Below are 23960 nucleotides of genomic sequence, written 5' to 3'. Positions count from 1 at the left end.
TGCAAAGAAAGTGCTTATGACATTGTTTTGGGACTGCGATGGTCTGATTCATACGGAATTCTTGGAACAGGGTTCCGCTATCAACTCTGAACGATATATTGAGACCCTGAGAAAACTTAGAGCACGGCGATCACGAGTTCGGCCCGGAAAATATGGAATTTTGCACTACGACAACGCCCGTCCACACACGAGTCGACAAACTCAAGATGCCATGAAACGTCTCTGATTTCAAGAGACCTTGCCTCACCCATCATAATGTCTAGGCCTTGCTCCATCTGACTTTTATCTCTTTCCTAAGTTGAAGGAGTACCTCAAAGGAAAACGTCAGGCAGATGAGGATGAATTTCGCTGGTTCAGAGGAAAACCACATGAATTTTTCGCCGACGGCATACAACAACTTATTCGACGTTGGCGGATCTGCATCGACAAAGAAGGCGACTATGTTGAAAAGTAAAGGTACTGTCATGTAGCAGACATCCCAAGCTTTCATTTGGTGTATAATGTTGTATGTGGCATCAGTAATAAAGAAATTATTAACTTGGAGGTAAAAAAATTTTAACGACCGTGTACTACAGGTCGCAACTGTAACGTCACCACATAAACTCACTAGGGCTGTGCGGACCCACTCAGCTGGCTTTGTCGCCATTTTTGATTGCCTGGGTCTTCATAGAGTTTGAAGCTCAGTTCAGTTTTATTAAAAGTTTTCTTTTTGTTTGCTGTTGTTGTTTAATCATATAACGTACGCGAATACATAATACAGCACCTGCCGATCGATTGTAGGAAACATCAATGCACTTAAACACAAATGAACAGAGACATATAATATGAAGTATTGTTTTTTTTTCCCGGGAGGGGTGGGGAAAGGGCGGAGGGAGACAACGTGAGTAGTTGCGTGTGTTAAGAAAAAGGACGATTTTATACTTACAAAATGGATTGCTTTTAAGTTGTGTTGTCTACACTCTCCTTCCACTAATGCAAAGCCTAGGTCTTCATTGAGTATGAATGGGGTTAAGACTGGGTTAATGATTTAATATATTCTTTCGTTATTGTCTCAAATTGAGCAATTAATTGTAGGCTGGAATACTGTAAATCACTTATTGTATGGAACCTGTGCGCACACCCAATTAGTGTTGTTTAATATCGAGCACAAATAAAGATATACTGACAATATTTCAAAATGCTGATTTATCTTAAACGTTCATAATATTTTCTAAAATTGGCGTTGATTGGCAATGGTGTTTAACTACACAACACCCCATCCTCCGTGAACCCCTGCTGCTGCTGTTGCACATGCTGTTTGGCATCGGTTCCGCAAATGAGACAGAATATTACGCCGGTCTTATAGGTGGGTAATAATAATAATAAATCTCACTTGTATAGCGCATATCCCAGCTCAACAGCAGGCTCTATGCGCTTTACACTATATTATTACCCCAGCAGACCATAGAACACTCCGAAACATTCTCAGCTTCCCGGGAAGCATACAGTGCAAGCAGCTGATTAAGCGCTCAAACACTAACAAACTGACAAGATCTTTCGCTTTCGCCCGGTACCCCTTCCCACCTGGGTGAAGTGAGGAAAATTCCTTGACGGGATTCGAACCCACGACCTTACCGATGCCTGGTTGGCTACTTTATATTCTCTCATCTTAACAACATCGACAGTTGTTCTTTTCCGTTCAGCCAGCCTTGAAGGTGTGCCAGAGTTGCAGCTGTAGCTTCTAGCAGCTTCTTAGTGATGTTCCTAATTCCAGAGGGCCGATACAAGCGCCTTGGTGTAGTCAGCGGTGCTAAATCTATACATACTGTTTGAGCGACGCACAGCAAAAGATTTTAATAAAATAGTGTTGTTTTTTTGTTTTAACAAGTGATCATCAAATCCATCTCATTCATTTTTCTCAATTTACTTACTGTGTAAAGGCCCTATTTGCATTATTTGGAGATTATCTGGCTCATTTAAAGATAAACAATCACAAAAATCCACATGAGTACATTTCAGCGATAGCCAAATCACATGAAATAGAAATCAAAATCAAAATCTTCGCAGAGTATCATTAATCCATGATTGAAAAGTGTTGCTGTGCACCGACTGGCATTTTATTCCTCTCCAGAATGGCGAGGCGCCCCTCAAGTGTGACACTCACGACCTCACAGTTGAGACCTCCAGTTCTATGTATAACCTCTTTGGTTTGAACCAAATAAACCAAAATATAAATAATAATGTAATAGTTCCGGAACTACACTTTAAATAATGTTTATTGTCAACCTCAGATGGGCACTCAGAAAAAGCTACCTGACCGGAAAAGTGTCAATTCACATCAACCTGTAACGTTGAAAAATATATTGCTCAAAAAGACCAATCAGGATTGTCGTATATTTTGAATCTCAATGCTCAAGGTAAATTGAATCAAAAATAATTCATAAAAAACGATAATGTGTTTATGTGGGACGAGTTATACTACTATCATTAATATTGTCACTATCATCGTCACTGTTATTACTATTATACTAGAAGAAGAAGAAGAAGAAGAAGAAGAAGAAGAAGAAGAAGAAGAAGAAGAAGAAGAAGAAGAAGAAGAAGAAGAAGAAGAAGAAGAAGAAGAAGAAGAAGAAGAAGAAGAAAAAGAAGAAGAGGAAGAAGACGAAGAAGAAGAAGAAGAAGAAGAAGAAGAAGAGGAGGAGGAGGAGGAGGAGGAGGAATAGGAAGAGGAGGAGGAGGAAGAGGAGGGGGAGGAGAAGAAGAAGAAGAAGAAGAAGAAACATAAGCAGCAGCAACAGCAGCATTATCATCAGAATCCTCTTCCTAAACATCATCATCATCATCATACCAATAATGATCATTATACTTATGATGATGATGATGATAGTAGTCGTTATAAAAATAAAAATAAAAATAATAATAATTATTATTATTATTATTATTATTATTATTATATTATTATTATTATTATTATTATTATTATTATCATTATTATAATAATAACAATAATAATAATATTAATAATAATGATGATGATAATAATATTAATAATAATAATAATAATAATAATAATTTAATCGTTTTTATTTCATTTCTCTCTCTCTCTCTCTCTCTCTCTCTCTCTCTCTCTCTCTCTCTCTCTCTCTCTTTCTTTCTCTCTCTCTCTCTCTCTTTTCCCTCTTCCTAATCCTAATGCTCCACCTACTTCCAACTTAGCTTATTTTATTTCTTAAAAAGCTCCAAAAAAAACAACAGTCAAATACGTCCCGTTGGGATTCGATCTGAGTCAAACGACACTGCAGTCTGACAATTCCTCAAACTTGAGTTTGAATTTGAGTAAAGGTAAACACAATGTTAAAATTTAAATCTTTTATTGGTAGAAAAAAGCAAGGCAGGGAAAATGTGCAAAGGAAAGTAAAGACGTAGGGCATACATGTACCAGTGCTTTCCTCCAATCACTCACACACCCTTTGGAAATGTAATTGAATATATTAAAGTTAAGTGTAGGCATGTTAGAATTAACATAACGTTAGACAGTGTGCAGAGCTCTCTGTACTCAAGAGTACTTAAGAGTCTTTGTCATGTTATGTCTTGAATGTAAACTTGCGTGTTTGGAAAGTTCTCATCTATTTAACAGAAACTTCAAAATGCTTGAACTGGGAAAGAAGAAGAAGAAGAAGAAGAAGAAGAAGAAGAAGAAGAAGAAGAAGAAGAAGAGGAGGAGGAGGAGGAGGAGGAGAAGGGGGAGGGGGAAGAAGAAAAAGAACAGGAGCAAAAAGGAACAAGATGAAGAGAGAGAGAAAGAGAGAGAGAGAGAGAGGGGGAGAGAGAGGGAGAGAGAAAAAATAGAGATTTTTAGAGCTTACAAGATTTAAATTGTATTGATTTAAAAGGCCTTTGGCCCGTTCACCCGCCCCTTATAACATTCGGGAGATACATAATTTGGTGCAGCACGTCAATAATCTATATAAATTGAGGATAATACTATTGCGAGAAAGAAAACAAAGATGCATACACACAAAAACGCACGCACACACACACACACACACACACACACACACACACACACACACACACACACACGTGCGCGCACATGCACGCACACACCTACGCACACGCATACGCACACACAAACAATCAGACATACACACAAACATACATATACACATACATACAAACATACATACATACATACATACATACATACATACATACATACATACATACATACATACATACATACATACATACATACATACATACATACATACATACATATATACATACAGTTTAGTATGGGGTTTTACGGCGCTCACAACTGCATAATATTAAGGTCATATCAGCGCGATACATACATACATACAAACGTACATACATACATACATGCATACATACATACATACATACATACATACATACATACATACATACATACATACATACATACATACTTTCATTCATTTATCCATCAATCCTTCCATCCATCCATACCTACCTAGCTACCTACCTAGCTACCTACCTACCTACCTACCTACCTACCTACCTACCAACCTACCTGCCTGCCTGCCTGCCTGCCTGCCTGCCTGCCTGCATGCCTGCCTGTCTGTCTGCCAGTCTGCCTGCCTGCTCACCTACTTACAGACAGACAGACAGACAGACAGACAGACAGACATACCCATATCCCTACCTACCTACCTACCTACCTATCTACCTACCTAAGTACCTATCAATTGATCATGTAGCCTGAATAAGAACTGTAGCGAGCTGGTTGCTTCTATGAACGACTGTTGACTTTCTCCATTCTCCACTGGCTTTACACTACCATGAGAAGAAAAAAACCCAATAAGAATAGCGGGGAAACACCCAAGCTCTGCCGTGCTTTCATCGTGAAAAAAATCAGCCTCTGATATATTTTGGGCGTACGGATTCATCATAGTCATCCGGATTTTATCTTTTTATTTTCAATTTCGCGGTCAGTTTGGTCCTATCGGTTGGATAGGTCCGTTTTGTCGTGCGTATAATATAGGAAGGAGTTCCAATGATCTCGCGGGGAAAAAGCAGGAGCAAATTGGGTGACATTAGTTGAAATGCCCAGGTTCTTAAAAGTGAGACTGAAACTGACACTGTAGCATAATTCTTTGCTACATGTTCCTTTCGTCGGTTCTGTTACACCATCTTTGCAATCATTTATACGTGCACACACACACAAACACACAAACACACACACATACACACACACACACACACACACACACACACACACACACACACACACACATATATATATATATATATATATATATATATATATATATATATATATATAAAACTAGATGGGCCCCCTTTCGATGAAAGGAATGATCGGTGCTTTAATATCAACTAAAAGTCGTTGGCCTACTATATTTATATTCTACTGGAATGGGGCAATACATCTTGAGAGATGCAAACAATTAGAACGTCTAGATCTATACTTTCAAAACAAAATGCGCCTCGCGAAGTATCACTTCCGGATTTTCTAAAATTACAGAGACATTAGCGTCGGCCTTACAAAAGCGATCGACGAAATAAAGAAATGTAGCTTTTTGCAGCAAAACTGTCTCAAAACTGAAAAAACCAAGGGCGTCATGATCTGGAAAATATCGTCGGTCGCCTGATGAAATCGTGAATTCCACACGAAGCAAATTTTATAGGAGAGGGGAAAAACTGATTTTCTCCGTCATTTGGCGTCCAAGATTTACACTAAATGGATACATCTAATCAATAACCATTTAGAAATAATACTGTTGTACATTTTTTACCGTAGATAGTCATTTTTTTGAAAAAATGTGGGATTCACGATTTTCATATTCGAATCTCGCCTGATGCGTCGTGAATTCCACACAGGTGTGGAATTCACGATTTCATCAGTAGGCTTTTGGGAACGCGGTGTTGTATTCACGGTTATTAGGCAGTGTGTTTTCTCTTATTAGAGGTCCTGGTGTGTTAATAAATGTTTGAAAGCACGAAATACTGTTTTTTAAAAAAGATTTTAAAGGACCAATTTAATACTGAGAATGAAATTACAGACTGAGTGAGACAGAAAGCTATTCATTATTTTACCACTATAAACATCTCTCACTCTTACATGAATGAAATATTGTATGTAATTTATGAAATCAAACTCCTTCTTTTGCGTGCTTTCTCTCTTTCTCTCCTTCTTTCTCCAATTGTATGTAAGTGTATTTCCTTTGGGGAGGGGGTGGTGGATGGGTTGAGAACTTGATTTAAGTCAAAATTCTATACTCCCCGAATGACTGAATGATCATCTTTCATTATCTTAATCCTGAACATTACTTTTTGCCGTTTATAAGTAGAACGATACAATGGTGCGGAACTGTTTGTTAAGTTTTTCTTGTCTCTTCGTTAGGGTTCAGTCTGCCAAGAATTTCTCCTTATGTAAATCAGAGACTTCATACTGCATTAACAGTTTGGTCTTCTTTTTGTCTACCCGACCTGACAGTTATGTGAACTGCAATTTTGGCAAAATCATGGAGGAAAATGTGGTCCACAAATTTCACTCTTCGTTGATATATTTATGAAAATTGCAGTTTTGAAAATGTCTTTTTTTTTTAAGCCGCCGCTCAATGACGCCGTGCATACTTTCTACTTGCATATGAGTGTGGCCTCTAATAAGATTTTGTATTTAATTTCGGTGTTTGCTTTAGTGGAGAGGGCACCTACGGCATTAGAAATAGATGCAATTTTGTGCTGATACACACACACGCACACACACACACACACACACACAAACACCCCCCCACACACACACACACGCACAAACCCGTAGATGTATAATAGTATATTGTTATAACCCTCTACGCATTTGTGCACGTTTAAAAAAAGTCCATCAAACAACTTGTGAATTCATTTGCAATCAAACCACCTTGTGCCTTTTGTCATAAGTAATAGATGGCACCATACGAGGTCGCATTGAAGATTATGTGCATGTTCCTGTAACAAGAGCTGGATGAATTAATAGGCAATGTCAAAAGTACACCCTGAAAATTCAGGCAAATCATCACAAGGTCTTCCTGCCTAAGAGCAAAAGGTTTTATCCATTGCGTGCCCTTTCGTTGTCCTGTTCTTTTCTAACATGTGAGATTCCCACTTAGTCTGGCTGACGCTGTCAAGACTCAAAACTCACGCACAATTCACATTGATCTTTTTTGACTCATAGATCAACATGTTCTTTTCATCTAGCACATATTTGAGTAGCCTGACATACAAGGCAGATTGTCCTTGACCAGTGCAGGCGGTTTCAAGCTCCAACAGATTACAGAATCAGGGATCACGATACAATTTTCAAGAGCTTTGCTGGCAATAGTGAGTGGGAACTTTCAGAAGCATGTCCAAGATGTGAACAGAAACTCCTTGGCTTGCACGCCCCTTGTGGATTGTTTGGTGGTGCAGCTGGGCTGCGCTCTTCTAAAGCACGCTTTACAAAGTTCTGGAGGATCCAGGTTGTCATCAACAAGTGTCTGAGGAAGTTCCTCAGGATCAGATGGACAGACCAAGTCACAGAGAGTCACCAATGAGAAAGTAATGACCACAACATTTTCAGACAGAAGAAAGCAGTGGATTGGACTGAGCATACCAGTTGGAAATCAGGCAGCTACTTAACAAAAAAGTTTTAATTTGGAGTCAACACCTTAAACGATCAAAGGAAGACCATGTGGAACCTGTAGAAAAGTCGAAGAGAATGATGAACAGAAAAGTGGAAAGACATTTGAAAAATCTGAAGAAGTTAGCCCAGGGTAGGGAATAGTGGAAAGTGTTTGTCCGTTCGGGGTGATCCAGGCGATGATGAAACTGGCATGGGCTCCTCTAGAGCAATTTACAATGGGTGAGCCCGGTCATAGATATCAACATCCTGCAAACTTTGATCTTCTGATCATTCTGTTTCAGATAATAAACCCAAGTGTGCATCTTTCTGAGTGGTGTATCGCCTTTGCTTAAATTGTACTTTTTGTATTGAGAGTACCGTTTACATAGGACTTTCTGTCTCCCCATGTCAAAGTCAAAACAAAGAAAAAGATAGTTGTTCAGATAGTGTTGTCTTTTAATAGTGAGTAGTCCATTGATTTTGTTGAGCAATCACATCTGGGTTTCAGTACATTAGTTGTTTTTTTAAATCGTCCTATCTCTTGATTTGTATTGCTTATTGCTGACCTCTCTCTCTCTCTCTCTCTCTCTCTCTCTCTCTCTCTCTCTCTCTCTCTCTCTCTCTCTCTCTCTCTCTCTTTCTCTGTCTTTTTTTCTCTCTCTCTCTCTCTTCCTCTCTTACTCTCTCTGAGGTTAAAAAAGCACCATTGATCTGTTCCAACGCATCGTGTACTTTGAATGATACTTTTTCTTCGTTGAAGTCTAGTTCTTCTACTATTTCCGTGCTGTATTTTCTGTAGCTTTCTTTGGTGCCCAAAATGGTTCACATTGCTCGGCTTCTCAAAATTCCTTTTCTCGTTAGGGAACTCTGATGTCAGATTAAGGAGCTTTCAATGTCAAACAAGTTTGGGTTGTGATACAACACGGAAATATACTTGTAATTTATACTTGACTACGTCAATTTTTAAATTTTTTCGGAGGCAAACGAGCAAGATCAAAATTGTATAACCACTATTAGAAGGGCACACACATTACACATTCGAATTTGACAGTCGTAGTGAAACAATACCAGCCCTGCATCTAGGAAATACACAGTTTAATTATGTGACAGAGAGGTTTTCTCGCAAAACGCATGCAGTCGACATCATAAATTATAATCTTTGGCCTGGAAACCGTGAATACTGACTGACCATTATGTTTGCTCAACGCAGTCGCCCATATTTCAATGGTCTAAAGAGGCGTTCACGGCGCCAACGGTCAGCCCCGCGAGTCATAAACCGACTGATGAGATCGTGAATTCCACACAGGTGTGGGATTCACGGTTTCATCAGGCGACTTTTGGGGCACGGTGTTTATTCACGATTTTCTTATTACGTCGGATAACACGTTTGAGTTGAGATAATGGAAAAATTGTTTTACAGGGACATGTATCTCACCGAGCACTATCAAAATATGCAAAAAACGATTTTCGAAAATTTGTGGAATTCACGGTTTTATCAGGCGACCGACGATATTTTATAGGATTTTTTGGCGAAAACCGCATATCGGTCTATGAAGCCATTAAAAAGCCTTTTGAATAGCAAAATTCGGCCACCACAAATAGACTAGCTGGGCCCCCATTCGATGAACGGATTGAGACAGAAGCGTTTCGATTGTTCCCAGTAGAAAGAAAAAGAATTTGACAAAGAAGTCCAGAAAAAGCGATGATGGGCATCAAACGAAAGGATCACAGTCGAATTTAGCACCAAGTAAAAAAAGAAACCACGAGGCTAGATCTATACGTGTAGCACACTTAAAATAGTCCTCAGTATTGCACAACAATGTGCGATAGTATCGACCGGAAGTACGACTTGAAATAAACAAACGTGGCGGATTTTCTAAAATTACAAAGACAGAAAGCGTTGGCTTACAAAAGCGATCGGCGAAATAAAGAAATTTAGCTTTTTGCTGCAAAACTGTCTCAAAACTGAAAAAACGAAGGGCGCCATGATCTGGAGAATATTTTAAAGAATGTTTTGGCGAAAACCGCACGTCGATTGATGAAGCCATTAAAAAGCCTTTTGAATAGCAAAATTCGGCCACCACAAATAGATTATATATATATATATATATATATATATTTATATATATATATCTATATATGTTTCGTGCTCGTCCACCTCTCACAGTATATTCGTGACACACTATATACACAGCCACTCTGACAGAGGAGAGCAAGAAAGAATCACCCACACGCGCGCACACACACAAACAAACTCATGCGTACTTTCACGCACTCACTCTCACCGATGGAGAGCAAGAAAGATTGAGGGAGAGAGAGAGAGAGAGAGAGAGAGAGAGAGAGAGAGAGAGAGAGAGAGAGAGAATGTGTGTGTGTGTGTGTGTGTGTGTGTGTGTGACCGAGGGAGGAGTGTGGGAGGGGGGAACGAATGAATTGACTCCTATACACACACAATATACTCATTATAATATTACGTTTTTTTTTAATGCAGATGGAAATGAGGCAGAAACAGAGCCGGATGTCTACATCGACACTGGTGACAATAACAGTGTTCCTTGTGCTGCTGTCTTTAAAGGGTAAGCATGGGGATGGACTCGGTAGAAAAGAATAGTACATCATCCTTATCATCATCCTTATCATCATCCTCATCATCATCACCATCATCATCCAGCATAAGTAGTCGACGATTTTCAATCAACCATGTTTTGCTCCTGGCTCATCGATGGTACGTATATTTTTGTTTTCCCATACAGAACGCGATTTTTCGTCTCGAGTGTCAAAAAAATAATACAGGGAATCTATAAAAAAAAATGAGAGCCATTTTAAGGGTAATAACTAGGCCGTCTTTGCACCCAAAGAGGTTATAATAGTACTAGAGGTCGAAGCTGTGACGTCACCCACGTAAACTTAGTATGGCTGTTCGGGCCCAGTCAGCTGGCTTTGTCGGCATTTTTAGATTAGAATTAGCGCTGTCATACTGCGCGTCTCTCACATTACCTGGGTCTTCATAGAGTTTGAAGCTTAGTTCAGTTTTATTTTAATATCAGGCGCAAATACTGACAACATTTTAAAATACAACACTTAGATAAATAGCCGATTTATCTTAAATTAGGGTGAACAACACAGACCTCCGTATAACAGATACATTTACCTACCTAGGCAGCATAATCAAAACTGACGGCGGCACAAAGGAATACATCATGAACAGACTCGGCAAGGCAAGATCGGTACACAGAAGCATGATCAACATCTGGAAGTCAGGACAGTTTAGTATACAATCCAAGTTAAAGCTGTATAACATCTGTGTACTATCCACACTCCTATATGGAGCTGAATGCTGAAGGATGACTGATCCTAACCGTGCCAAGCTATCTTCCATAAAACCAGCTTACGCCAAATCCTCAGAATCTTCTGCCCCGACAAGATTTCCAACGAAGATCTGTTACGCAAATGTAGACAAGAGGACATGACCACCATAATAAAAAGGAGAAGATGGAGATGGATGGGACATGTTCTGAGAAGAGAACCAGACTCTATTATGAAGACTGCCCTCCACTGGACACCCGAAGGACGTCGCAAAAGGGGCAGACCCAAAGTGACCTGGAGACGCACAGTAGAGTCTGAAATGAAGTCCTGGAATCGTTAGTGGGGAACGCAGAACAAGATGGCCCAAAACAGACAGAGCTGGAGATCCTTTGTTGCTACCCTAAACGTCAGATGGCATAATGGGTAGTAAGCAAGTAAGTTATCTTAAACGTTCTCTACATTTTCTAAAATTAGGGTTGATTGGCAATGGCGTTTGGCAACACAACACCCCATCTTCCATGAACCCCTGCTGCTGCTGTTGCACTTGCTGTTTGGCATCGGTTTCTCATATGAGGCAGAATATTACGCCAATCGTATTGGTGGGTAGTTATGCCTGGTTTGCTACTTCATATTCTCTCTTCTCAGCAACAACGGGTTTTTTCGTTCAGCCAGCCTTGAAGGCGTGCTAGGGTTGCTATTGAAGGCTCTAGCAGCTTCTCAGTCCTGATTCAAGAAGGCCGATATGAGCGCCTTGGTGTGGTCAGCGGTGCTAAATCTAGACACACTGTTTGAGCGACGTGCAGCAAAAGATTTCAATAGAATTATGTTTTTTTGTTTTAACAAGTGATCGTCAAGTCCATCTCACTCATTTTTTTTCTGAATTTACTCACCCATTTGGTCTCACATGTTAAAGGCCCTATTTGCACTATTGTTTAGATTATCTGGCTCATTTAAATATAAACAATCACAAAAATCCCTATGAATACATTTTAGCGATTGGCAAATCACATGAAGGAGAAATCAACATCAAAAGACTTCGCAGAGGATTGTTAATCCATGATTTAAAAGTGTTGGTGTGCCTTTTATTCCTCTCCGGAATGGCGGCGCGCCCTTCAAGTTTGACTCCTGAGACGTCTCTCAGCTAAGACCTCTATTTCTATCTATAACCTCTTTGTTTGCACCACAGGCTGGTTTCAGTGCGAGAACGGTAAAACCAAGCCCGTCATATCAGATGGATACCTCGCCATAGTGAGAAAGTTTGGGAGAAGTTTGGGAAGGAGAATGGCTTATAAAAAAATATGCTGTTGAGGAGGCCTGGTTACGGCAGGCTGGGGTAACACCCCACACATAGCGAGTGGCCGTTGCATGGTTACAAGAAAGATAATTTGGGCCAAAAGCTTACAGATGAAGGGTCATCGAACTACCCTGACTTGTGCCCCTTCAACCTCAACTATTGTCTTTGGTGTTTGTTTGTTGTTGTTTTTTGTTGTTGTTGATGTTGTTGTTGTTGTTGTTGTTTTTGTTGTTGATGTTGTTTTGAGGGGGTTGGTTGAAGGGGGGGGTTTGTTTGTTCTTGTTGTTATTGTTGTTGTTGCTGCTGTTATTTTGTATTGTTGGTGTTTTTTGGGGAGGGGGTAGGGTTGACAGTCAAAGCAAACAACCTACAAACTTGTGAAAAGTTGAAACTCAATAGCAGAAGCATTTTGATTTTCTCGTTTTTACGATGTCAAGAATGTCTAAAGAATGCAAAAAATAAGATGTTTAAAAAACCTCACTCTTTAAAGTATTACTACCTAAGAATGAGAGTCGTGAAAGTACAAAAACAAAATGTACATTGAATAGATTCCACTTTCCTTGTTTTCAGTTTGCTGCAGTAGTGTAAATAACGCGATAATGCACCCTAACCCCGTGTTCGAAGAACATGGGTATGCCAAGGGGTATCATGACCCTACACAAGACTGTATTTTTTACACATACGTAACTCCATTATTTCTGAAGTAATAACTTTAGACCAACGTACTCAAAGACAAGAACTATGTTTTACATCAACAACGCCCAGTTAGCCTTAAAGAATAGAGTCTAACCTTTTCTAAAGACGACCCGTTCTACACAATCACCAGTACAAACGACTTCCTTCCGTAGCCCACCCCGACCCCACCCCTACCCCCCAACATCTTGGCGATTAATTTTTTTCTCAATTCTAGTGATACTGTCCAAGAAAATCACCTCTCTAAGGTGATCACTTTTCTCCCTAAAAATGGGTAGTCGTCTTGGGCAAGTTCGACCGTACTTTATTTTGACGTGATATGCACTCAATATGACACTATACTTATTAGACATAAGACTCGCAGAAGGACCGCAATTCCCGATAGTCAGGGGTCACTCTTATGCACTCTGCCCATACTTGAATAAAATATTGTTTAGCCCACCCTGGAGGTCAATATCTTTACCCTAATATTGTATTCTGGAGCCCTGTGCCAACAAACGTATATTAGATTAGAAGTGTTACTACTGTCCAGTCTAAATATTATAGACCGCACTTTAACCACACCTTGATTTCATTCTGAAGGTGGCGGAGACTTTTCTTCGTATTGTTGGCATTTTACACGAATTTTCTTCACTTCACACAAGTGTAAATAGGTACCCGGACATAAAAAGAGAAAGATTTTGTCCGTATGTTGGTGTATTATTATCGTCTTTAAAAGGGCAGCTTCACTGCATGCCTCCCAGGAAGTTTGCACTGTTTCAGAATGTTTTCAGGTCTGCTGTGGTAATAATGTAGCTTGTAAAGCGTAAAGTGTGATGTTAAGCGGTAGCCTGTGCTATTCAAATGCTATTTATTATTTTCCAAATGAGGTGTGATAGACCCTATCAAAGATGAAAAAACGAGCCACTTTGTAAAATCTGCGCTTATTGTCTTTGCCTTGCCTTTTCTGGGGGGGGGGTGGTGCTCATTTGTATGGTTATGTTCGATTTTAAACAAACAGTGGCTCATGCTTGCAATAATGCCAAGATTGTATTGGTTACACGCGTTTAGATGGATTTACACTTAAGCAAGATTCGATAACCCTAGCGAAAAACAGGGCAAAGTGGCGACCAGCAGTTGTGTGTGGATTGACTTCCTCTGTCTTCAGGTGTCGGGGCAGTTGAACCATTTCTGAGAGAGGCCCAAATAGGATTTAGAAAGGGAAGAGGATGCACCGACGCAATATTTGCCCTACGACAAATGTGCAAAAGGGTAATAGAACTCAACAGGGAACTAAATATAGTATTTATCGACCAGGAGAAAGCGTTCGACAGAGTGAACAGAAACAAGCCGTGGAAAGAACTTGAAAACTACACTGTAAGAGGCCAACTACTAGATAACATTCGTGCCACTTACAGAAACAGAACAAGTTCAGCAAGAACGAAAGAGGGACTCACAGAATGGTTCGAGATAACATCCGGAGTAAGACAAGGTTGTGTCATACCACCAGTACTATTTATCATATATATGAATAGAATTACAAAAGAGGCCAACACAGAACCAGATGCCCTAAATGAATTACTCTTCGCTGATCACCAGGGCCTGTCACACAAAGATGAACGAAGTCTCCAACACCTCACCACCAGATTAAACGAAAAATGTAACAACTACGACATGAAGATCAACATCTACAAAACAGAGACAATGAAAGTAAGCAGAAAGCCAGAACCATTCAGGATACACATCAACAACAACAGTCTCAGACTGTATATTCACAGAGGATGGGCGACTGAACAGAGAAATTGAAACACGAGTACAAAAGGCCAATAATATAGTTACCAGCTTACTCCAAAACTGAAACATTCTAACATCCCCATGACAACAAAACTCAAAATGATCAACACCATATTCATCCCAACACTCACTTATCAATGCCAAACATGGACCACGAACAAGACATTAGAGCAAAGAATTACTTACTTTACTTTACTTTTATCCGCCGCCTACTTATACCCTTTTGGGTGTCCCGGGAAGAAAGAGACGTCTCTCTGTCGACAGCCGGAGAGCTTGGTTCAGGGGGATGCCGTGGATGGTTAGTGTTTCCCTGACTCCATCTATCCAGGTCTTTTTCGGTCGCCCTCTAGCCTTGTTGCCATCGAATTTTGGGATGCAGGCACGTTGTGCTGGATGGTGTGTCGGTAATCGTAAGAGATGTCTGAACCATTTGATTTTTTGGTGTTGGATGTGATGCATGATATCATTTGTGCCCGCTATTTCTCGGATTACAGGGTTTCTAATTTTGTCTCAACTGGTCTTGTTTACTGCTTTTCTAAGGTTTCCCGTGAGCCAATTTGCTTATTTTGAGACGCTGATTCCGAATATGAAATCGGTTTTGAGATGCCATAATAATTTTTTTTAAATTTGCCTAAAGTTTAATCCTGCACGGTGGTAAATTTTTAATTGATTATACGTCACAACGCGCAATCCCCACGATCTTGACAACAGGCGGCCGCCAAGTTTGGGACAGTTTTACCCTAAAGCGGAAGGCGGCTATATTTCTCTATAATCACAGATGATATTACCCCGGGACTGGGATAGTCCTCACACCTGCTTGGGACTCAAATTGACAAGAACGTCCTGTCCTTGTAGGTGCGGTACATTACACTTTAATTCAAATGTTTCAAAATCCAAACGGTTCTGTCCCTGGACAAACTGTTGTAGTGCGGTACTAGCCACCGCACTACGACATTCTTGTCTCGGACAGGACTGTCCTGTCCCCTCGTTGACTTTTTGCATGTCAAAACAGATACCGCACTAGGACAGGACTGATCCGGCCCATAGGGCAGCTTTTTAGTTCTTGCCCGCGGCGAGGTTAAAAACGCCTTCTAAAAAATTCCTAAACACTGTCCAAATATAAAAATAATAAGATTTACGATATCAGCGACCCAAAATTAGTAAAAATCACGCGGGGAACGCAATTTAATTCCCAATTACGAAGTTCAATTATTTATTTGTATGTGTGTGAGTGTGTGTGTGTGTACGTGTGTATGTCTGTGTGTGTGTGTGTGTGTGTGTGTGTGTGTGTGTGTGTGTGTGTGTGTGTCTCACGGGGTGACATTGATACACAACTTCGCCATTCACGATACAAATTTTTTTTTAAAATAATTTACTAAAATTTGCATAGTATCGCATCAAATCAGGTTCTCCGCGAGCCATGTTGCTTATTTTGAGACGCTGATTCCGAATATGAAATCGATTTTGAGATATGATAATTATTTTTAAAATTTTGTACCCAAAGTTTAATCCTGCGAGGCTGCAAATTTTGAAGTGACTCTACGTCACAACGCGCAAGCCCCACGATCTTGACATCAGGCGCCACCAACTCTGGGAGAGTTTTGTCCTAATGCAGTAGGCGGATATATTTCTCTATAATCACAGACGATATTACCCCGGGATTGGGATAGTTTTTTGTAGCAACTCACAGCTACTCGGGACGCAAATCGACAAGAATGTACTGTCGTAATAGGTGCGGTACATTACACTCTAATTGTTTCAAAATCCAGACGAGTCTGTCCCAGGATAAACTGTCGTAGTGCAGTATTAGCCTAAAGGGGCTCTGGTGAAACCGGACAAATCATGCTACTAGACAAACAAAAGAGAACACACGGACTGATTCAAACGGAAAAAGATCAGGAAAAGTAAACGGACAGCGAGCTAGAACAACGATTAAAATAGGCACATGGAATATCAGCGGACTTGGAGACAACGGACCAGAATAAATAGTGAATTTCATGGAAAGTAAGAAAATAGCAATCAAGGGCTTGCCAGACATAAAGAAGAGAGGCAACTACAGCAAGCTGACAGATAAGGCTAGTACCACACTGCGACATTCTTGTCTCGGACAGGATTGTCCTGTCCCACTGTCGATTTTTTGCGCCTCAAAACAGATACCGCACTAGGACAGGACTGATCCAGCGCATAACACCGCTTTTTGGTTGTTGCCCACGGTGGGATTAAAAATTCAATTTAAAAAATTCCTAAATATTGTTCAAATAAAAAAAATAATAAGATTTTCGTGATCAGCGACCCAAAAAAAGCAAACATCACGTAGGGAACGCACTTTAATACCCGATTACGAAGTTAACATATATATTTGTGTGAGTGTTTGTGTGTGAGTGCGTGTGTGTGTGCGTGTGTGTGTGTGTGTGTGTGTGTGTGTGCGTGTGTGTTTCACCCGATGACCTTGACACACAACTTCACCAGTGACGATCAATTTACAAATTTTAAAAATTTGCTAGAATGTGCAAAGTAACGCTTCAAATGAGGTGCCTCGCGAGCCATTTTGCTTATTTTGAGACGTTGATTCCGAATATGAAATCAGTTTTGAGATGCAATAATTATTTTTAAAATGTGGCGCCCCCTAAGTTTTATCCTGCGCGACGCAAATTTTTAAATGATTATACGCTACAAAGCACAAGCCCGCGATCCTGACAGCAGCCGCCACCAAGTCTGGAACAGTTTAGTCCTAATACGGTAGGCGGCTATTTTTCTCTAAATGTATTAACACAGACAATATGCCCGGGACTGAGATAGTCCTGTCCCTCCGATTTTGTAGTAATTCACAACTGCTCCGGACTCAAATCGACGAGAATGTCCAGTCGTAATAGGTGCGGTACATTACACTCTAAGTCAAAGGTTTCAAATTCCAGACGGGTCTGTCCCGGGACAAACTGTCGTAGTGCGAAACTGACCAAAACCTGCAAGGAAAACCTGAGAGAGTTTTATAAAAGTATAAACAGCATGTGGGTAAGGAAAGACCCATACAACCCAACATGCATTATAAACGATAAAGAGGGCAATGCCAGTCTCAGCAAGCATGCTATTAAGAAAAAATGGGAAAATTACATCCAAGAACTACTCATCCAGACGCTTGCCACAGACAGCAAGAAGAGTTCCAACCACCATATGGAGAGCGAACAGAACGACCCATACTTCTCAGTGAAATCGAAAAGGCACTCAAAACCAGCCCCAAGAACAAAGCTCAGGAGCAGTTGACATCACAATGGAAGCTATAAGATCTTGTGAAATCACTGGTGTACTGTGGCTGAAGCGAATTTTCAATAGAGCCTGAGAACAAAGGAAATGCCCAGAAGACTGGCATAAAGCCATAGTGGCCCCATTATGGAAAACAAAAGGCAACAAACGCGACTGCACAGCATAGAGAGGCATCTCTTTGTTAATCCACGCACAGAAATACTACGCAATGATATTAGAACCGCGATAAAACCTATTGCAGAGAGAAATCTGACCAAAGCTCAGTTTGGATTCGGAAAGGATGGATGCAATATTGGCATAAAAACAGATATGCGAGAAAACAATCGAACACAACAAATAATCCAACATCGTCTTTATAGACCAGGAGAAGGCTTTTGACAGAGTAAGCCATGCAAAACTCAGGAAGACACTCGAAACGTATGGCGTCAGAGGACAAATCTTAAATAATGTCAGAGCTCTATATACCAACAGCAAAAGCTCAGTAAGAACGAAGGAAGGCAATACAGACTTGTGTCATGTAAAATTTCGGGTACGACAGGGATGAGTTCTATCTCCCCTCTTGTTTATAATATATATGGACACAATAACGTAAGACGCACACCAAGAACTTCCATTCGCAGACGACCAATGTCTTATCCATCTAAACCAACAAAGCCTCCAAACTGAACTGAACAACAGCTTCGAGAAAGTTAACATGAAAATAAGCACACCAAAAACAGAAGTTAGGAAAGTGAGCCGAAACTGTAGTACCCTGAACATGTCAATAGTAAACAACTAAAACACGTGGTGGATTTTCAATATCTTGGCAGCACTTTTTTCTGAAAACAGGTCCAAAGACAGAGAAATAGAGATGCGAACTCAAAAAAGCCAGCGCTGTCACCTACCAGCTCGCAACCCTCCTATCTCATCCAAACATCTCAATGGACACAAAGAGACAGCTTTTCACCTCAATATTCATACCAACATCATGCTACCGGTGCCAGACCTGGACATTAAGTGAAACCCGTGAAAGCAAAATCACTGCATGCGAAACGAAATTATGTCTCAGCAAAACCCTTAACATCACAAGACGAGACATGCAGAGAAATGAAAAAGTGAGAGCGGCTGTCGGCACTGAGTCCTGCTTGAATTACATAGAAAGACAGAGAATAAAATGGTTTGGCCACCTATTATGTATGTCACCTGGCCAGCCAGCCCGAGAGCCTACAACACCAAGCTATAAAGGAAGAGGAAGGACACGCAAAAAGGTGGATCGATGGTGCCAAGGAAACCCTGAGAAAACATAATATCACAAGTGAAAGAGCTGCGGAGCTGGCCTACCATAGAAAGCGGCAACTCCCCTCGACGCCTAACGGCAACAGATGATGACAAAGTGAAATTAAAGTAAAGTTTATGACATACATAAGAGAGAGAGGAAGGGAGAGAGAGAGAGAGAGAGAGAGAGAGAGAGAGAGAGGGAGGTAGAGAGAGATTTATGTTTTAACTGGTGTATTGATGTATTTGAGTATTTAAGTACGGCTTTGTTAAACAAATTTTCCAAGGGATTAAATGAACTGGAATTTATTATTAATGTGATTGTATCATTAGTTATATTAGTATGGTCATACATGCACCTGATAGTACACAATCCATAGTCTGATGCTGTGGCACTTCAATTTCAAAACATGGCTATCAATTTACTTATTATAGTCTAATCGTCGACTTCTCGTCATAACATCACACCACGAATAAGCTATTCATTTCCTTGCCGACTTTCACTCACCTCATTTTAAATCTGCAGGCAGTAGCAGCCTGAAGTGTTTCCAGTGCGCGACCACGATCGAGGACGACAGCTGTGTCACAGACTACTGGGGCTTTGTCAACGACTCCAAGGGTATCACAGACACCTACATCAAAGACTGTCAGGCCACCAACCCGGAATGGGACCGTTGTATGATAGAAACGCTGGAACAGGATGGTGAGCGCTCTCTCTCTCTCTCTCTCTCTCTCTCTCTCTCTCTCTCTCTCTCTCTCTCTCTCTCTCTCTCTCTCTCTCTCTCTCTCTCTCTGTCTCTCTCTCTCTTTTTTTTCTCTCTCTCTGTCTGAGTGTGTGTGTGTGTGTGTGTGTGTGTGTGTGTGTGTGTGTGTGTGTGTGTGTGTGTGTGTGTGTGTGTGTGTGTTTGTGTGTTAAGATGTGTTTAATGGTGAAATTTGTGTTGCATCTGACGCAGTACGATTTCTCATCTCTGTGCAGGAGGTATTTTTGTGTCAGGAAGGTGTGTCCGATACGCAATCGAGTAAAGACGACTTCATCTCATCTGCGGAGGCCCAAAGGCTTTCGTGGACCCAGTTTGGGCATGATGTTGAAGAGTCTGTTGTTGACTTGTTTACTCCGATGTGTCTCCCACAGACTGGAGGTTTAGTGGGGGGGTTTTGTGGGGGGTTTTTAAAGTCAGTCTGTGGTTTAGTGTTCCTCGTTCATCCCAATAGAAGGGACAAGGATTCTTTTGCCATGAGCTCGACCTGCGTGTTTATTCGGATGCCCATATGGCCATGTAAACATGTGGACTCGATACATTTTTTCGGTTTCAGTCAAAGCGTGTATTTATTGTTGCAACCTATTTTTAGATGTATGATTGTGTGATTTGTGAGTGAGGTTGTGCACGACAGAGAGTCAGACAGAACAAGGAAAGATGTGTTAGGGGAATTTTCTTCGGATTCCAACGCCATGTCAACGGCGGTGGCCACTGCAGAGAAAAATGGAAGGTCTGTGGTGGAGTCTCTTCTGGTGTGTATTGTTAGAGGACAGGGCGGTGGCACCCTCAGCTGAGTTTGATTTAAAGCCATATATGTGAAGATAAGCTCTGCACTGGGGTATTTTGTATTTAGTGTTTTGTATGTTGCTTTGAAAATGTTAAGGTGTTTGTGCTTGCTTTGTTGTGTGTGGTTAGTTGTAAGTGTATTTTCGCCCTAGTGAGTGCCACAGAGGAAGGTCGGGGGGAAACATTGCCCGATATCTTGTTTGGAAAAGTGTACATTTTTTTTAGGTCCTCGGAGACTCTGGGGTCGAAAGGTTTGATGAGTTTTTCGTTGTTTTTGAATTTATTTATTGTGTCTAGGTGTGTTCCAAATATGCAATCTTGAGCTGGGTTCTCTGTTGTTGAGTTCTGTTTAATTGCGTACTGTAGTGATAGTGCGTCTGAGTGTCAGTGATGGTATGTTTGCCTCGGCCTGGAGGCTCTCCATCGGAGAGGTGCGGAAAGCCCCATGGCTAGTCTCGCGGAGTCCTTTGTTTTGTACCGGGTGTAGCATTCTCAGGACGTGGGGTTTTGACGATCCATAGATTTGACAGCTGTAGCCAAGCCTGGATCGGACAAGGGAACAGTATATGGGGAGAAGGTGTTTTGAGTCTCCGCCCCACTGCAGTTGCGATCAAAAAAATCTAAGCGTTTATTGCTTTCAGGCACTTCACACGAAGGTCTTTTATACGTGGGATGAATGTGAGTTTCTTGAAAAATATTCCGAGAAAAAGAGCCTGGTCTTGGACGGGAATTCTTTCCCTGTATAGTGTCAGAGCCGGTTGCAGCACACGTCATCCTGATCGGCAGAAGTGTACTGCATCCATCTTTGACAGGAATGACTTGAAACCGTTTTCGTTTTCCCACTTTTCACGTTTGTGCAGCTGCGTTTGCTGCTTCCTTTCCATAGATCCTATTAGAGGATTTTTAAAACCGCAGGAAATCGTCAACGTTTAACGACCTGTCTATGCTACTTTGGGGGGTCTAGACGACAGAATTTTTTTTTTTCAAACAGAAGAGGAGAAAGGATGCTTCCCTAGGGAACACCTTCCTCCTGTTCCAGGGGGTCTGAGAGGCAGAATCCAACACGAACTTGGAAGAAGAAGTTCTTAAACAAATTAATGATATACTTTTCGCATCGTGCAGATTTCACGGTGCGCATTCCCTAAGAACGCCAATATTTTATGTGCTCTTTTCCCTGGAAACGCGTGATTTGGGGGAGTTTTGAAAGAAATGAATCTCCATTGTTTTAAATCAGAGACGTTTGTATTTGGTGTCAAAGCAAAGTTCAAATCTCTGTCAACACAGACAGGTCCATATTCACTTTCTTTAACAAAAGTTGTCAACAGTACAAAATAGGGTATGACGCTGAAAAAAGGAACCTTTTTCGAAACAAATGTTACACCCCGATACATACATTAATAGTTCAATGGTATTTCTTCAATGATTTTAACACCTATTTAGACAGGCGAGATCCGTGATAAATATACGTACATGTAATTCAAATAAAAGTTTCAGAAAATTCAACCGAACGAGTGAAAATTGTGCTGTTGCGAGCAGCTTTGTGAACATCTCAATATACCCAAGCATCGGTTGAGTCAGCTGTTGAGTTGTACACCTCAAAACAGCCAGGGTAGAGTCCAACTTTACCCTTTGAGCCCAAGTGCAATGCCATTTTCTTTTGGTGTTTTCTGTTCACTGCTGACACTCCAGCTCTGCACGCCTTTCCTTTGCAGATTTCCTACAGTCGCCTAAAGGTTCCGTATCCGTGGTGTAGTTTTCAGCTTAACGACACTCTTTGATAACATGCCTCTTTCATAGTCAGGGATGTTACAAACTAATAGTGTCAGATTTACTGGACCCCATTACCTCATCCATCAGCTTGAGGACCAGTTTCTTGACAACATTGGGCCTTTGTTCCTGAAGGAGTTGTCTCGAGAATAAGTCTAGAGATGTAACCAAGTGGTTCCAACATTTCATCAGCTTTTGCCAGAAGGAAAAGCAATTTCGGGTTCTGGTAGTCTAGAGGTAAGGTGATTGACTGTCATTCTATAGGTCCTGGGTTTGAAACCTGATAGCGACGTAAAATATTCTTCTCTCATAAAGATGTTCTCCTTTCCTGCTCTCTGATCATGTTCTGTCGTCTGCTTTCGTCTCCATTTTCTGCACTGTCCCCCACACTATCCCTTTGCCTCCTCATCTGGACTCCTGACTTTCTGCTGCCTTTCTACTGCTTCTGCTTGGCTCCTCCTTACAGCTGTCTTTCAGCTACACCACTGATCTCAGGGTAGGTAAAATCGAACCCCTAGCCTTCTTGGATAAGGAAGAAAAAATCTCGGAGGTCCCGTGCGTGCGTTAAAGATCCACTGGTGCTCCTAAATTCGATAAGAGCAGGCTTCGGCCACTACGAGGGCAAGATTCAAAATTACATGTAATTCCTATCAAACTGAAAAAGTGTCCTGCGTGCCCATATGAACTTGTGCGGCTGCGAGCGCCGTAAAACAATTATAAAAAATGGTGAAAAATAGAAAGGAAGAAGGAAAAGTATGAAATTTGTTCACCAGAATTATCTACTTCGGATATGCTTTGATAAAGAGTCAGACTGTATGCTTCCCGGGAAGCTGAGAATGTTTCGGAGTGTTCTATGGTCTGCTGGGGTAATAATATAGTGTAAAGCGCATAGAGCCTGCTGCTGAGCGGGGATATGCGCTATACAAATGCTATCTTTTATTATTATTATTAAAGTGAATAACGAAAAGGCGTTTCTCAACTCTTTGAAACCGGCCTTATGTTCCTTCAAGTTCCGACATTTGAAAATCATAGTAACAGTACAAAAATAAAATGCTCCGAGTGAAATACTGTCTGAATCTCTCTCTCTCTCTCTCTCTCTCTCTCTCTCTCTCTCTCTCTCTCTCTCTGTCTTTCTCTCTATTTCTCTCCCTGTCTCTCTCTCTCTGTCTCTCTCTCTGTCTCTCTCTGTCTCTCTTAAAATGTAACTGTAGACGTCTTACGACCCCACCGACATTATTTCGATCATTAAAGAGGCAGGCTTCCAATCATGCCTGTCAGGGCAAACGCCAGTGCGCTTTTCCCTTTCGTCAACCCGCAGCCACCTCCCGAATCGTCAGCCACCTCCCAACCTTTGACACGGGTCAAACTTCCATCTATTTATAGGTAGTTGCCGGAACATGTATAGGTGAAGTGATGTGCCGTGATAGTCGCGATATATTATTTA

At 41.0% G+C, this 23960-nt stretch overlaps 1 protein-coding gene across 1 annotated transcript in view; it reads left to right on the top strand.

The window, feature by feature from the left end:
- Positions 1 to 23960, top strand: part of LOC101848001 — an 82402-nt gene that overhangs the window by 31368 nt on the left and 27074 nt on the right. Inside the window, exons 2-3 of the mRNA XM_005110438.3 lie at positions 10113 to 10197; positions 19729 to 19905. Coding sequence (XP_005110495.1) covers positions 10113 to 10197; positions 19729 to 19905 — 262 coding nt within the window. The remainder of the gene's footprint in view (positions 1 to 10112; positions 10198 to 19728; positions 19906 to 23960) is intronic.

The sequence above is a fragment of the Aplysia californica genome, unplaced genomic scaffold, assembly GCF_000002075.1.
Source record: "Aplysia californica isolate F4 #8 unplaced genomic scaffold, AplCal3.0 scaffold00890, whole genome shotgun sequence".
In the NCBI taxonomy this organism is placed as follows: domain Eukaryota; kingdom Metazoa; phylum Mollusca; class Gastropoda; order Aplysiida; family Aplysiidae; genus Aplysia; species Aplysia californica.
Note: the sequence above shows the minus strand (reverse complement) of the source record. Positions and strands in the feature narration are given on the sequence as shown.